The sequence below is a fragment of the Oxyura jamaicensis genome, chromosome 7, assembly GCF_011077185.1.
Source record: "Oxyura jamaicensis isolate SHBP4307 breed ruddy duck chromosome 7, BPBGC_Ojam_1.0, whole genome shotgun sequence".
NCBI classification, from domain to species: Eukaryota; Metazoa; Chordata; class Aves; order Anseriformes; family Anatidae; genus Oxyura; species Oxyura jamaicensis.
The window spans coordinates 28,538,960-28,555,160 of record NC_048899.1 but is presented as its reverse complement, the minus strand read 5'-3'; the positions used below and the strand labels follow the sequence as shown (position 1 = coordinate 28,555,160).

Below are 16,201 nucleotides of genomic sequence, written 5' to 3'. Positions count from 1 at the left end.
ATAGGGCTCTCCAGGAAATCTAACAAGCAAGTAACACAGAGAGGCCAGACAGGTTTTCCTGGGCGGCCTGTGGCTCAGCCAGGATGGTGGGCAGGTTAGAATAGGAAGATCTAGTTCACTAGCACAGATGAGTGCTTCTCCCTGGGATTAATTAAAGATCTCTCTGATGCAGCCTGCCTAAAATATGTAGGGCAGCCAAAGATAACTCATGGGGATCTGCGGAGTCTCCAGATGATTAAAAGCGGGGAAAGTATTTCTTGCAGTGTCAGCCACAGCATTTCACGTCTTGCCTCCAGTAAGTAACGCAGTGCTTTAAAAAATCAAAGTACTCTGCCAGCATTAACCCATCTGGAAGGCAACTTTTTCTAATGGTTGCCTCACGGGTCTAAGTCACCACACAGGGGTCTGTTTCTGCCTTGTCCCCCTTTGCTGAATGAGCCTGGACACATGTGAACTTCTCCGTGCCTCCCCTTCCCCACACTACAGGGAGGGAACACAGCTTCCTTTGACACACACTGAGCTACAGGGTGAGGATGCTATCTTACAATCTTCTTTGATTCAAAGTGTTAAAACTTAGAACATGCTTTGGGAAAAGTAAATAACTCCAACTAACAAAGGAGAAAGCCAAAACGGACACAAGGATTCTCCCACTTGGCTGATAGGCATCCTTTTTCCCCCTCACTCTCTTCTCACCTTAGCCATCTCCCCTAAGGCAATAACGGCAGTACCAGACGCAGAGGGATGCTCACGAACACCTCTTCCATTGCAGAGGACAGAGGAGATCCTGGGGAAGATCCTCGCGCTCACATTCCTCACCCCCCCGCCGAGCTCACCGAGGGCGATCCCAAGCGCGGATCCACCTCCGAGGCCCCTCAGCTCAAGATGGCTCTGTTAGGGACGCGCCTCTGGAAAATGGTGTCCCCTCCGCCACCCCCAGCTCCCCGCGGGCAACCCGCGGCCGCCTTACCTGCCGGCTCCGCCCGCGGGGCCCCGCTGCCGCTCCGTGCGGCCAGGGGGAGCTCCTCGGGGCCCCGGGAGAGCCGCTGCCCGCCGCCCTTCCCCGCCGCTGAGCCCCGGTCCCGGGGCGCGGCATGGGGCGGAGCGGCGGCGGCCGGGAGAAGGGGGGGGGGAAAATGGCGGCGGCGCGGGGGCTGCTGGCGGCGGGGCTGTTCAGCGGGCGGGTGGCCATTGTCACCGGCGGCGGCACCGGCATCGGCAAGGCTATCGCCGCCGACCTGCTGTCCTTAGGTGGGCGCGGGGAGGGGGTGAGGTGAACGGACGTGAGGTCGGGGTGGTGGTGGTGAAGGGAAGCGGGGACCTTGAGGGATAGCGGGAGCCGGTCAGGGGTGCTCGGGGGGTTGTGGGGCGTTTGGGGGTCGTGGCGGTCGGTGAGTGGGTTTGTGGGGTTCTGTGAGTGGTGTGCGTTTGAAGGGGCGGCTGGGTTTTAAGGGGTGGAAATGGGGACTCAGGGGGAACAAGGGATCAGGTAGTGCAGTGCCGGGCATGAGGGACAAGTGCTCTGAGGAGGGGGCGATCTGGGCTCTTTCGCCCTGCTGACACTTGGTGCGATGTGTTGTTTTAAATACAGCAAAGTGAGGGTGTGTTACACCCAGATAGCTTCTCTCAAGCCCCCTCTGAAGTTAGTTTTCTTCTTAATGCTGTTGAACTGAGTTGAACTGAATGTCTTGCTGCTGCTGAAGCTGAGTGGGCTTTTGAACTGTTGTCCCCATGTTAAGCTTGGAGAAATGGCTCTTCTCTGTCAGTGCTTGTGACAAAGAAGTCTTGAAGTTAAAGTACTGAACTTCAGCATGCACTTTGTAGGCTTTCTTTCAATGCTGGTTAAAGGTAAGTGATGAAATCTGGAGAAAAAGGCAGACTGTAGAAACATCTCAGTCATCTACCTTACACCACCTTTTCTGCAGCTTTTGCCATAAATGTCAGGGTTCATTGGCATCTGACTGGTTTCAGGTAATGTTAGATAGACGTGATTAGGGTAACTAACATGAAGTGTTATGCCCCACCATGTTGGGTGTGTTGTGCTGTTTAAATGTGCACTGTGCTGTAGTGCTGCATAGGAAAGAACTTTGTTAAGACTGTATGCTGTATGCTTCTCCTGGCCCTTGTTGTCCAGCTTTCCACTTGTTCTGTGGAGCTGAAATAAGGGCTAGTTCTGCTGCCTTTGGGTTACTGAGGAGCAAAACATTTTTTTAATGTGCACTTAGCTGGTGCCTTAAAAAGCATCATCGTCACACTGTTCATCAATGTTACCCAGTTACCTTAAAACTGTTCTTACCTTGATCAGCATTATTTTTCTCAAGCAAAATGCAAATAACAAAAATGTTTCACCATGACATCGTAAATAGAAAACAAGGCTGCAAATCTCCAGTAAGCACGTTGAGAAAATGGAGAAGGATCTGTGGCTTAAATCTGTCAGATTTAACCTTCATCTGCTGACTTGCTGGCTATTCCTACAAGATGATGACCGGGAACTATCTCCATTTATACTTTGTACTTTAGGCTATATTTTTTTGGAGGGCAGGCTGGTTGGACAGAGAATGCTTGTAGGAGCAATGGCAGGTAATGCTGGTCACAATGTACATTGCTTGTTTTTATAACCAATCTTCTTCAAAGCCTTCTGGAGAGATTTAAACCATTTGTCTGGAACTGTGTCCCTTCTCCCCTCAACCCTGTCAGGAAATGGTCTGGTCATTCTTTGTGAAGAAAAGTAAGGACTTGAGTGAAGCAGTATCAGTTTGTGCTGTAGGTGCCAGGTCTTCCCCACCAGTTAGAATCTCCTTGCTCATGTTTAGCATATCTAGCACAATAGCATATCTAGCAAAGATAGTCTCCTACTGGACGTGATTCTTCAGTGTGTGTATTAATAAGCACTTAAGTTGATAAATGACACTGTGCTACAGAGAATCAGTATTTTGTGTTAATTGATGATTGTGTGCCATTTTATGAACTCTACTGTAGGGTTAGTCAGGTTATTATGCAAGTGACTGAGTCCTTAATCTAAAAAATCAGGAGTCTTCAGAGAGTAGCATCTTTACCTGTGTTATTTTAAGATGGCCAACCACCAAAGGTGGAAACCTCATTCCTAGGGATATATAGTTGCAGCGCTTCCTTCTATAAGTTTGGCTCCTTCTTTCTTTTTTTTTTTTTTTCTTTTAATTTAATTTGATGTATAGTTTCAAAAGAGAGCCTGAGCCAAATGAACAGCTTGCTGCTCTTTACTCCCACTGCTTATTTTGGGTTGATTCTGGTGTTTGTTTGATCACATGAGAGGCCAAATTCCACTCAGTAAAATAGCAACAAAAGAAAAAAAAAAAGCACCTGGCAATATGTTAACATTTTTTTGGCTGGTTTACTGTGTTGAATTAATTTATGTTTAAGCAGATGAGCACCAGAGCTGGTGTGAGGAAAGGATGGCTTCTTTTGGGATACGAGGATTATGATAGAGACAAGTGAGAGCAAGACCTCCCTCCCTGCCTACTTGGCAGTGGCAAGCTAGTAATTTGCTCATGCATAGTATGAAATTGCATGTCTCGTGGATTTGTACTAGGGATTAATCTAGTGTGATCTCTTTCAGTCTGTGTAGTAGCAATCACCAAAGACTTAAAGCTGTCCTGAGTCCTCTGGTGACAAAGGAGATGAGACTGCAGTGCAAGTGCTTACTGTTAATTTGGCACCTGCATTGCTTCTCTCTGTAGAATGAGTTCTTCGGTCTCCAAATGCTGCCACAAGCAGAAGGCTTGAGCTCCTGACTAGTATTTTTCTCTCCTTTCTTAGCTAGGATTATAAAGCGTGTGCAAGTGCCATGGGGAAGCCTCTGTTCCTGCTGTCTGCAGATAAGAGTTAATCTTGCAATGGTATCATCCTTTCTTTCAGGCTCTGTAGAGTTAAAAAGCGGAGTATTACATTTGCTCACTACTAGTCAAAATTATAGCCAGAGTTATGGTGAGATTATTTTTGTGGTTTTAGGAGCAAATGTGGTTTTTTGTAATCAAGACTAGCTAAAACATTTTTAAATCACATAATCGATGAATGAGGCAGCCTTGAGCAGAAGCCGCAAAAGTAATGTCTGAAAGCTACTTTGCTGACTCTGCAAACTCACAGGCTGTCTCCCTTTGTGCAGGAAGGAGAGTGAACCTTTTCGTTGTTTTTTTGATTGCTCTTTTCCTGGCACAGTGGGATCTTGTTGCTAAGAAGCACCTGACATCAGTCATTTCTCTCTCTTGCTAGAACTTCTTTGTTGTATTTTCCAGCCAGTGACTAAGAAATGCACATCCCACAAGATGTCTCCGTGATGTTATTAACCAGAGTAACTGCAGTTTTGACTGCTAGCTGAAGGATTTTTCATTTTGTCTCCACAGGTTGCAGTGTTGTTATTGCCTCTCGTAAATTTGACCGATTAAAAGCCACTGCAGAGGAACTGAATAATGCATTTTCTTCTGTGAGTCCTGCCAAAGTGACTCCCTTGCAGTGCAATATCCGCAAAGAAGAGGAGGTAACGACTAGTGATCTTGTTCTGGGGTTTAACATGCCAAAAGTATATCATGTATATAAATTCTCAGACCTCCAAACTCTTCTCTGGCTCTTTCAGGAGTACTCTAGGTACAGTAAAAATCTGTTAAATTGATCTAGATAAAGCCGTGTATTTCCAAGGAAAGACCTTTTGTTAGCAACCTAAGCAAGGAAACATTTGTAAATGCAAATATTTTTCTTACCGCACCCACTTATTTCAACTATTTCTAAGAGAAGCAGGCTTTGGAGCTTTTATGTTCTAGGAGCCTACATAATGTGGTTCTGTGTCACATTTTTGTAACACCAGTGAGGGGGTGGTTACTTGTGAAGATGGAGACCTTCAGACTTGCATCTTCAAACAGGAAGTCAGAGCATGGAATCTCAATGCTTTTGTGGTTACACAGGTTAAATTAATGAGATGATCCCTGCGTTGTCAGTTTTGCTCATATTAAGGGAAAAAAAAAATCCTAGCCATGTTTCAAATTTTGGTTACAATTTGAGCTATGCAAAACCTTTGCTCTCAATCCTTATTACTATCATAGTTGAGATTCTTCTCACAAAAATTGGAAGATGAAGAGCAGAAGTACTCCATCCATGTTCTTCATAAGTCTGCATTCATCTTTAATTTTTTTCTGTGTAAGCATTTTAAAGTCTAACCTGACACTGGACTTTTAGCTTAAGACTGCTATAAAGCATTCCAGTAATTAATTTATATTTTTTTTTCCTTAACCTTTCAAAGCCTCTGTTAAAATCTAGCGAAACTTAAAGAAATATTAATGACCTTCAGTAGCTATGTAAATTCTGGAAGTATCCTAACATACAAGCATAAACCAAATAAAAATTCTTCCTTCATGGGACAACTCAGCACATAAAATATTTATACTGATATACTGAGAGATTTTTTCCTAAAGGAGAAGAACCCTGAGGCTGTGCAATATGTCACTTCACCTGCTAGTGGATTTTAGGTTTGTATTTACCAGCATCAGCAGCATGATATAATTGTTTATGACAGATGTCAGAGGGCAACTTACATGATGAAAGCTACACGAAAGGAAAGAGTTTCTTTCATGAAGGTGTTCTTTCATGTCACTGTGCTTGCAGAGAGTAGTCCAGCATGCTTAATACCTTTCTGCAGGTGAATCTCATTTTTGCATCAACTTAAAAGTAAGGTGGTGGTGACTGCAACATTGTGTAAAGCGGTAGAGGATTGGGATGGTAAAGTGAGGCAATCTCTGCCAAACTGCTTTGTTTCATATTTAAAAAATACAGATTTGTCAAAACAGCCTTAGCAACTTTAAAAGTTTTCAAAGCCTATTATGAAGGTGTTGTTAAAGCCTTGTTTGTAGTGCTGTGTGACATGCCTAGGCATTATCTTAGAGCACAGCTGGCCACACTGGCACTTGGAGAAACTTGGTGTCTCTTTTGTTATCTGGAAATTTCATCACAGAGTTGTCTTTCATTTAGTTTTAAGCTCTAATCATTTACAGATACACCAGAACTTTCTTAGAACTCTTTCATACTATATCGCAGAACCCTCTGTCAAGTATCTTCTGCTAGTGAAAGTTCTTATAAACCACATCCACAATAGCCCCTCTAGGGCTGTGCTCTGCACTTATAGCTAGAACAGCACTGCTGTCGCACCACTGTTTTGTCTGTTGCTGAGCAGTGCTGGCACAGCATTGCTCTCTCTGGACTCTCTCCAGACCTCCCCAAAAGCCAGCAGGCTGGGGGTGGGCAAGAGGTGAGCAGGGGACATCACCAGGGCAGCTGACCTAAACCAGCCAAAGGGATATTCCATACCATGTGGTGTCACGTGCAGCAATAAAAGGTGAGAAGGGGGGGGGGGGGGGGGGGGGCTCTTGGTGTGAAGATGTCTGCCCTCCCAAACAGCCGCTATGCGTATTTCAGCCCTGCTTCCCAGGACAGGGCCAAACATTGCTTGTTGATGGGAAGTAGAGAATAATTGTTTTATCTCTCTGCTTCCACGTGGCCTTTGCTTTTTTTTTTTTTTCTTACTTTCTTTTCCCTTTAATTAAATTATCCTTATCTCAACCCATGAGCCTTTTTCTGTCCCATCATACTTTTCCCTCCCCCCCCTTTGATTTTTATCTGTGAAATGTGAAATGCAAACATGAGAAGGTTCATCTCTCATCAAGTAGGGCAGTACGACTGTTAGAGCTCTTTCTGGCTTGGGAAGACCCTAAGAAGGTGCACTGAATTAATTGTTGCAGAAGCTTGCTGGCAGATATCCTGGGGATAGCTTAATGAATGTGCATTTTAAAGTCTCTTAATCTTCATCCTCAGAGGCCCTCCATCTTTCTAGTAAAGCTTACTTTTCAGTTAATATGCAAAAAATAATCTTGCTTGATAGAGGATTTTCAACCACTGCATAGCCTATCAGGCTTATTTCAGTCAAAAGAGTGTGCTGCTGCTTTTGGCTAGTTTTCCATTGACTGTTTTGTAAAGGATAACAAACCTGCTTTGTTTTTAAATATGGAGAAGTAAAGAGTTTTGGGATGCCAGTTTTGGGTGCTCCTGAGGTTTCTGTGTTCTTTCTTCAAGTGGGTTTATCCTGAAGCAGTGATTGTGCACCTGCCCCTTATCCTGTGGTCTGGAGCTTATGTAGTGATCAGTATTTCTTCTTAGCAATTGTGAAGCTGTAATGATTTAAATTATTTTAATATTTTCCAGCACTGCCACACATAATGTGTTGGATACTACAAGAGCAGGTCAGGTAGCTCTTGCTGATATACAGGGCAGACAACTGCGTGTATGTGTGCCTCTTCTCAAATCAAGACTTTTTCCAAAATCCCAGAATCTAATAAATTAACTCCAATGCCTCAATGTGGCCAGAGCAGGGGAGAGAGACCCTGTCCTTCTTGTGTTACGAAAGAGCTATTTTTTTTTTCTCTCTGTGGGTATTGGGAAGGGGAAGCATATGTTTGCATGTCCTAAATGTTGAGCTACAGCAAATTTGTCAGTGGCATAAGAAAGACTTGAGGAACTTTTTTCCTTCTTAAAGCATTTGTACTACATGCTGTGGACAAATATTTCTTTAACCCATGTCTAGGCAAGTAGAAGACATTAGGTAAGTGGAAGATAAAACTTAGTAGTTCTGATAGGCCACTGCACTTCTTGAAAACAGCAGTTCAAAATTCTCTGCACAGTTTCCCCTTTCCACATTGAGCTCCATCAGCAGCTGCTGCTGGAGCAGACCCTGAGGCTAAAGCCTATCATTTGGACACCTGACAAATAAGAATCCTTGAGAAGGACTCAATACAGTACTATTTAGCAATTTACCTTCTGTCTGAGTTCACTAGTAGCTTTTCTTTTCCAGTAAACATTATAGCTTAGCACAGTCTCAGCTGGTATATAAATACTCAATGCCTGTGTGAAGCCTGTAGTGGAAGAGTACAGCTTGGCAGGGAGTTGTTCTATGAGATTCCTGTTGTCTTACTTTAAAATTACATAGCAATAACACAAAAATGTCTGTTTTCACTGTGCAAGAATACCTACTGAAGAGCTAGCTGAGGACTAGAAATAGCAGGCAATTTACCTCTTGAGTTCTAATATCACTCAGAGGTCCCTCGAACTTACGTGGACATTTGCCCTTTTTCTCTTAGTGTCAGTGAGCACTGTCATCCCAGTAACCTGGGAGAGCATACATAGTGTTTTGGAACTGCAGCCACACAAAAAAGGCCCATATTGAAGAGCTCCAGTTTTCTGGTTACGTCTGTTCTTTTTTTTTTTTCTTTTTTTTTTTTTTTTTTTTTTTTTTTTTTTTTTTCCCCCAAAATTATGTCCTAAACTGTTAGCTAAACCTTCTGGAGTTCCTCTCTGCTTCCAGGGAGAGTCTAGTATCTTTTTTTATGAAGTTTTTTTCTGTGTGGGTTTTGATTACTTTGGAATGAAAGCTATCATCTTTAGTTCTCACTGTGATTTAAATGTGTTCTACCAGATCCTTTTTCTCACTCTGCTGGTGGCTGCTGTCACCATGTTTACTGTAATTGGGAGAAGCACTGCAAGTGATACTTTCTCTTCAACACCGAAGACATTGTGAAGATTGCTTCAGATGGAACCATCTGAACAGTGACTGGAGATCCTGCCAGCCTTTGCTGACTTTCAGAAAACATAAACTTTTTTTTTTTTTTTTTAGTTGTTATTATTGTTGCTGTTTTGTTTGTTTGTTTTTCTTTGTTTTCTGTGACCACAGATACTAGATTAAATCTTTACATATGCTTGGGTAGGAGTAACTGATCCGTGGTTTCTGGTTGTGATAGCTATTGCAAACACAGGAAACCCTCGTCCCATTTCTTGGGGTAAATATAAAATTGTTAAGTGGCTGTTCTGGACGTCTGATCACTATTTTGTTCTAGGAAAAATACATCCACTTTGGTATCTGCAAAAACCTTGAATGCTTTAGAATACATTCCCCATTGGAAGTTCTCCTATGTTTAGTGTGAGCATGTGAGGATGCTGCTGTACTTCCAAAACAGAAAACAATGCAGAAGGCTGAGCTTACAGCCTGTAGCTTAGATTAGGTCACTATTACAGCTAGGTTTAGCATCTCAAACATCTTTCTCAAATACGAAATTAAGACACCCCTCTTCTGCACTGACAGCTTGAGTAAGCGAATAAAATGTCTATTGATATTTGCTATTAATACCTTCTCAGAGTACCCAAAGGTAACCAGTGCCAGACAGTGCTCTTAATCGTAAGTATTCATCCTGCTTATAAAGTACCTGCTTAGTCACATATTCACCTTTGTTTTGCTGAAGAAGACAACTTACATCACTTCCAGCACTTTCTGGAGTTCGTGTTCTGTTTGGTAATGAACTGAGTTTCTTGCTCTGCCGAAGGTTGTTGGCTGTTGCTTACTCATATGCAAGAACTTTAGTGAATATTCAAAGCTTCTGAATTAGAAAGCTAGTTTCACGTGTTTACTTGCATTTTCTATTCAAAAACACTCAGGTGTATGGGTCAGATGAAAGAAAATCCATAGCTATCTTATTTGGAATTCTTCCAGCATCTGATGTGAATGCTCCTGCACTTGTAGAAAATGTCAGTAGGTCTTAAATAGCAGGCTTTTGTGTTTGTTTTTACAAACCTTCAGCAGCAAAGATCCCTTCTTTCATTGCAGCACCTGCAGTATACCAGGAAGATTTCCTAAGTAAACACAGATACAGACCAATCCAAAAAATCCCAAATCCTGACTAAATCTGTCATACCGAGTCTTGGAGCTTTTCTGAAGTCTGGTACCTCCTCCTTATGTGTGGAAAAGGATATGAGAGAGAAAATGTATGAAAAGGAAACTGGGTATATAGCTTAATCTGCACTTTGGCACACTTCAAAAGCATATTGTTTTAGGTAGAAGCTCTGGTGAAGTCTACACTGAGTCTGCATGGGAAGATTGACTTCCTGGTGAATAACGGAGGGGGACAGTTCGTGAGTCCTTCTGAAGCCATCAGTGCAAAAGGCTGGAATGCTGTCATAGAAACAAATCTGACAGGGACTTTCTATTGCTGCAAAGCAGGTGAGGACTGGACATTATGACGGTGTGGGTTTTGTTTTGTTGTGTTTTGTTTTTACAGCAATAACAGTAGACAAAAAATGTAGTTTCCCTACCTTTTTTTTTTTTTTACATGCTTGTGAAGTAAAATACAGTGATTGTTTTCATGAACGTCATCCAGAGCTTTACATGAAACTGTACATTATATTTGTTCCTTTAAATAAACATATGCTTAGACATATACACTCTTAGTAGAGGAACATTCTTCAGGTTAAGACCATGTTTGGGGCATCAGTTGGCTTGGATAACCACTTACAGGTATATGGGAAAACCTTTTAACTTCAGTGGACTGTAGTTAGTAACACAGGAGGAGATTTTACTCCCATCAGGAGTGTAAATTTAAAGTTAAATTTTAAGTATGATCTGTGATTCTCGGATAGCATTAGGAAAGTGGAAATGGAAGTAATTTACATGGAAGACACAAGATCTTGATTTCCACAAAAGGCTCTCGCCAAACGCTGGGCAAGACTGCACGTGCTGTCTCACTGATCAGGTGGAGAGGCTGTGGTAAAGAGAACAGGTTGTTATCTAAACCTGCACTGGGAGCCTGTAGGATAATTGGAGTTGGGCTTATTTGGCTTCCAGTTGGCAAGTTCATTTGTGTGCATTTCCTCTGATATTTATAGGTTATCTTCCTCCTTCATACAGTGTACAATGCCTGGATGCAGAAGCACGGAGGAGTCATTGTCAACATTACTGCTGCTGTGACAATTGGGTTTCCTGGAATGTCGTAATATACATATATATATATATTTTGCATTTTCCTATATTCATTAATTAATTACTTTCCTATATTCACTAATTACTCCTAAATTCTTTATATTGGAAAGGTGTGCAATGGGCGGCAGCTGAGTATAGAAATACACTAGTTAATGTCAAGAGAGAGCAATAGCGATACTTGGCTGTACGTGCAAGGGTCTTTCCAGTAATCCAGTAGAGACCTCAAGAGTTAAGGACATCTCTGGGCTCTGTCAGCTACTTTGTAAGAAACTATGAAGCAAGAGTTGCCAGCAGAGCTTTCACCAGGAACAGGATGCTGGTGGGACTCCTCGCACTGAAATATAACCTTTGCTTGTTCCCTCTCCAAATTGCTAGTGGGTTTGCAAGAACTTGGCACCTGTTTTCTTCTTCTACTGTCAGTTTAGAAGTATTGATGGCATAATTAGTTAGAAGGGGTTGGTTGGGGAGTAAGAGGAACATACCTAGCATGTTACCAAGTTTTGGTTTTGTCCCTCAGGCCACATAGTGCCAACCTTTCCTCTTTTCCTCTTTACTGCCACTTTGTAGCTATCCATCTTGGAGATAGTCTGTGATGCAGTTCTATTTCCTCTGCTACTTTCTTGATTGGGAGAAGGTATAAAAAATGCAATGTTTACAGTTCTGTTATACGGACAAAAAATCATCACAGCTGTCTGCATTAAAATACAGCATCCACTCCATAGGCATATGCTTACCGTATTTGTTCTTTTTTTTTTTTTTTTTTTTTTTTTTTACCTTCAAAAGGAATGTGAGTTAGAGCCTTCTGGTTGAAACTTCTATGCCAAAAAGTTCCAATTTGTTGAAAGAAAAATAATTTTCAGAAAATGGGTTGTTTCAAAGTAAAATTTGAAGTTGTCAAAATGCTGTACTTTGACAGTTTCCTAAGTGGAAAAAATCTGAGCTTCTTTTCTGAAGCTATGTTTTTAAACTTTGAATTTTGATTGAAGAAAGTATAAAAATATATACATAATTTGAATAAGTGTTACATTATTTTTCTTTGTCCTGATTCAGGGTTGAAAATTTTCAAAATCTCAAATTTTCAAGGAGCAGGATGATATTTTCTCATAAGTTTGTTCTTGCTTAGTTTATACAAAATAAATGTGGAGATCCACAGGGTGGTGCTGAAGCTACAGTTGTTAGAGTTTCTCTGCTCTTGATAAATCTGGATGAATTGTCACTGTGATTGTTAAAATAGATTGTTAGAATATTTGCAAGTTGAACCAAGAAATAAAATAACATTCTGAATAACAGTTGAAAAAAATTTCCCGAATAACATGTATATAAATGTGGATGGATAGGCAAGGCTACTTTAAAATTAAATTCCTGCTGAATTGACACATGTTTAAGGAAATTATAGCATAACTCATTTAAACTTGACCACAGCTTCACAGTTTATGAACTAGAAAATCCTTCTTCATCTTGGGTGGCTGGTCCAGCCATAGGACAGTGCTCTGACCTGAGTGAGGCTTTAGTGGGATTAATGTTGGGCACTGTTAGCTGAAGGAGGAGATGCTTCTTTTGCTTTCTTTTCTCAATAGGCACTCAGGAGCTGCAAGAGCTGCAGTGAATAACCTAACCAAGACGTTAGCTTTAGAATGGGCCCACAGCGGAGTAAGAATCAACAGTGTGGCTCCTGTAAGTAATCGCAAATGATATGATTACACTTAGCCACCACGCATATTTATGGTTAAAGCTTTCAGACAGAAAGGGATTTTAGAAGCTAGAGCCTCCAACTGTTCGTGGATATTTATTTATGTGTTTTTAATTCTCTCATCTACGTTCCTCAGGTCCTTTGAGAGCATTTTATATTGTTTGGATGACAAGTTAGAGACGTGGGGTAAAATTGCTTCTGCTTTGAATTGGCATTCTGTTCGCCTTTCTAGCTTAATGAAAAGATACCTGTGAGGAGTTGGGGACCTGTTTTACAAAATCCTGACATAAAATTACTGAATGTTTTGTGTTTCAGTAGTGATTATGTTACATCTGAGTTCACAAAACTTTTTCTGTATGAGGTTCATGTATGATTGTGGCTTCCTCCTGTTATTATATAATTAAGTTATTATGTAATACATACAGAGATTCTCAAAACTTCTTTTACTTTGGCTTCTGCATGTCAGGTTAGTTTTAGTCAAAAAAAGACTGTGTTTGGAGTGGACCTTCTCTTAAGGAAATCAGATGTGTGTTCTGATATTTATTTATTTTCTCTTATCAAGTATATGCAGACAGGAAACCACTACACAGGTCATCTAAAATATGCCCGACTTGTTTCTAAGGAAGTAGGTAATGTGTAGCAATTGTTTTAAATAATCTTATAGAAAGACCAGATAATATTTTTGTAGCGCACAGTGCTGCAGATACAGAGGTTATATAGAGGCCCTAGCTTTGATGTTTGAGATGACATCTATTGTGATTTGTGTAATCTTCACTCTTAATGACCATTTACTTTGCACATTTACTTTCTTGAAAACAAAAGGAAGAAGGTAAACTTTGTCCAACTACTTCTATATTCAGAATTTATTTCACAGTACAATAAATATCAGATCTTTCTAGGAAGATCTTCCTACTGTCTGTGGAATAAACGTAACAGGATATACAGACATCCTGTGATAAAACACCTGGTTTGGGTACTTTTGGCATACCATAGAATGTTTAATGGGAAACGCGTAATGTTCTCTCAGGTAACGGCTCTTAGGTAGCCTCTGTGAGGCCCAATTCATCTGGAGACTTGTTAAATATTCAGGTCTACTGGCTTGTTTTTCCTGTCTGTTTTCTGATTTATCAAGTCTTTAGGAAATAAGTAATTAGGACACCATTATTATGTGTGTATATTTTTAAGGCATGCTAATTACCTAATGAATCATACTAATTATAGTGTGTGTCAGATGAGACTTTTGACAGGCAAACACTTCAGTGGTTTGGCTTTTTGTTTTTTTTTTTCAGCTGTGTTACTGTGCTGGTGACAAAAATCTATGGTCTAGTTAGGGTGATACTTTATATCTTTCTGTTACCTTTGCCAAACCACAGTTGCTCACATCTCACACATCTTAGAAGAGAAATATTCTTCATGAATGAATTAAAATTTTGCTATCTTATATAAATTTGAGTCCAAAATGTTCTGTCAGAACTCATCTACGTAGCCTTACGTTCCTATTGCTGTAGCCTTCATCTTCCCTCCTGAGTCTAAGCTGGACTGTGTAATCATCAGAACCACAAAGGTCTCCTTTCGCTTCTTCTGTAGCAGCTAAGTAGAGAGGGTCTGAAATGTGACTGCAAAATATGGCTGCTTCCATAATTCACAGTAAAGTCTATCTAGCATTCCTGCAGATTACCAATAAATAAATAAAAGTTAAGAATTTGTTCTTGGGGTTTTGTAGTTTTCTGTTGCAAGCTTATTTGAAATGCTTGTTATTTCACAACAGTCGTTCAGTCTTTATACTCTTCATAGCAATTGGAGTGACGGTGAAGAATTGGAATACTCTGAATTATTCTGCTTGAATAGACATATGGCTATCAGTTAAATTATGTTTTTCATTTATAAACTATACTATTTCATCCAATTTAAAAACTTGTATTCAAGTGCTGTTTAGATGGTTAGTCCCACAGAAAATCCCAATAACTTTAAAATTTTCCAACAATCACAACTTGAACATATGAAAGAGAACTTAACTTGGTTTTCTTTTAATATAGGGAATAGTATTTTCAGAAACTGCTGTTGCCAACTATGGAGAACAAGGTGCAGTGATGTGGTTAAGGAGCATACCAAAGGTTCCTGCCAAGAGATCAGCTGTTCCTGAGGAGGTAATGTATTTCAGAATATTTGTGATGTTCGTATTTCTGTGTCTCTGTTTTTACACCACTTTGTTATATGGAGAACAGTAAAGACTTAATTTTGAACTGTGGTAGAGTATGAAGAAAGGAAAAAGCTTGCAACAGCGTGTAGTAATGTCATCCAAGAGACTTACTCAGTAGTCACTGTTACACCAAAATTGAATTTAGATGCCTCTTACAGCTAAAATATTTCATATTTGGCATCGGTTCCTGGAAAGGTTGACTTCTAGCAGAGAGGACTGAAAGAATGAAGGTGAATATGTGAAAAAAAATTGTATCTTAAAAGTACTAGAAAGCTTACAGTTGTTGAACTGTTATGTTCCTGATGTTTGTAGCTGGAAATATGGTTTTAATATTGTTGTGGCTTTCATTACTGGGAAGAAAACATAGCTGTGTCTTGCCTGTGTCAGTTTTCAGAAGCATCTTGGGCACAAGCAATTAGCAGAAGTTTAAGAAAGATTAAAATTGTCATTCTTTTTATCAGATCTCTCCTGTAGTGTGTTTTCTGCTGTCTCCAGCTGCTTCTTACATTACTGGGATAACTGTGGTTGTAGATGGTGGCCAAAGTTTATATCGCAATACCATAGAAATACCAGGTAAGAAATGGGCTAAAAATGCCCGTCAAGTGACTGAAGCTGGGCAATGGGAGCACACAAAAATAAAATGCCAACTTCCTCCATCAACTAAGTCCATTGTTTTGTTTTCCTCAGATCATGACAGATGGCCGTCCCCACCAGAAGGAAGAAATTCTGAAATGCTTAAGAAGCTTCTTTCTGGCGAGTTCAAGCCAAAGCTGTAGTAAAATGAGATTTCACCTTATTCCCAGTTGCACAGTTCCTGGTATTCCTGCTTTGTGACTTGGTCTTACAACTGTCAGTAAAATGAAGTTTTTGCACCTATGTAACTACATTGAGTGCCTTGACTTCTGTTGGCTTGTGTTTAAAACTTGAGAAACTATACGTAGTACATCTCTGACAATACTCACTGCCTCCTGGGAAGGGAAGATGTAAAAGACAAATTCTTCATTTGCACTGGCATTAAGTTATGAAGGATCTCAGAAGTGATTAAAAAAATATTGAGTTTCAAGTGAAGTGGTAGAGAGGGAATGTTGTAGAATCATTCTACTCTAAATATGGGGAGGAGAAGATTTAAATCTTTGTTATTGCTACCTGAATCACTAACCCTTGAGGTAGTTGTTAGCTGTTTACTCCTTCTGTTCAACCACACACTGAGTGTTCAACAATGATTTTAAAGATTGATTAGAGTAGGTATTTCTCTGAGGTGGGGGAAATTAAAATAAAACGGTGATTGGTTAAACAGCAGAATGCTGTTTTTACAGCTTCAGACTAATAAGGCATTTCAGGAATGTTTCCAGTTGTTTGCAGATATAATGACATAAAGAGATGAGCTGTCTGCCACTTAAGTTTGATAATGGAATAATCAAGTAATAAACTTTAAAATACAGTGATGGAAAACAATATTGATTCAATAATTTAACAGCAAAGTCTTGAAGCACAA

The 16,201-nt window shown here is 40.5% G+C and overlaps 2 protein-coding genes across 2 annotated transcripts in view; one reads left to right on the top strand and one right to left on the bottom strand.

The window, feature by feature from the left end:
• Positions 1-1,104, bottom strand: part of TMEM169 (transmembrane protein 169) — a 15,479-nt gene extending 14,375 nt beyond the window's left edge. The window contains exon 1 of the mRNA XM_035332146.1: positions 968-1,104. The gene's annotated coding sequence lies outside the window, so the exon portion shown is untranslated. The remainder of the gene's footprint in view (positions 1-967) is intronic.
• On the top strand, positions 1,087-16,201 carry PECR (peroxisomal trans-2-enoyl-CoA reductase). The gene is made up of 8 exons (XM_035332144.1): positions 1,087-1,248; positions 4,377-4,510; positions 9,895-10,060; positions 10,745-10,826; positions 12,394-12,490; positions 14,543-14,653; positions 15,168-15,279; positions 15,394-16,201. Exons 1-8 carry the CDS (start codon positions 1,092-1,094, stop codon positions 15,480-15,482), a joined length of 948 nt encoding a protein of 315 aa, XP_035188035.1. The 5' UTR covers positions 1,087-1,091; the 3' UTR covers positions 15,483-16,201.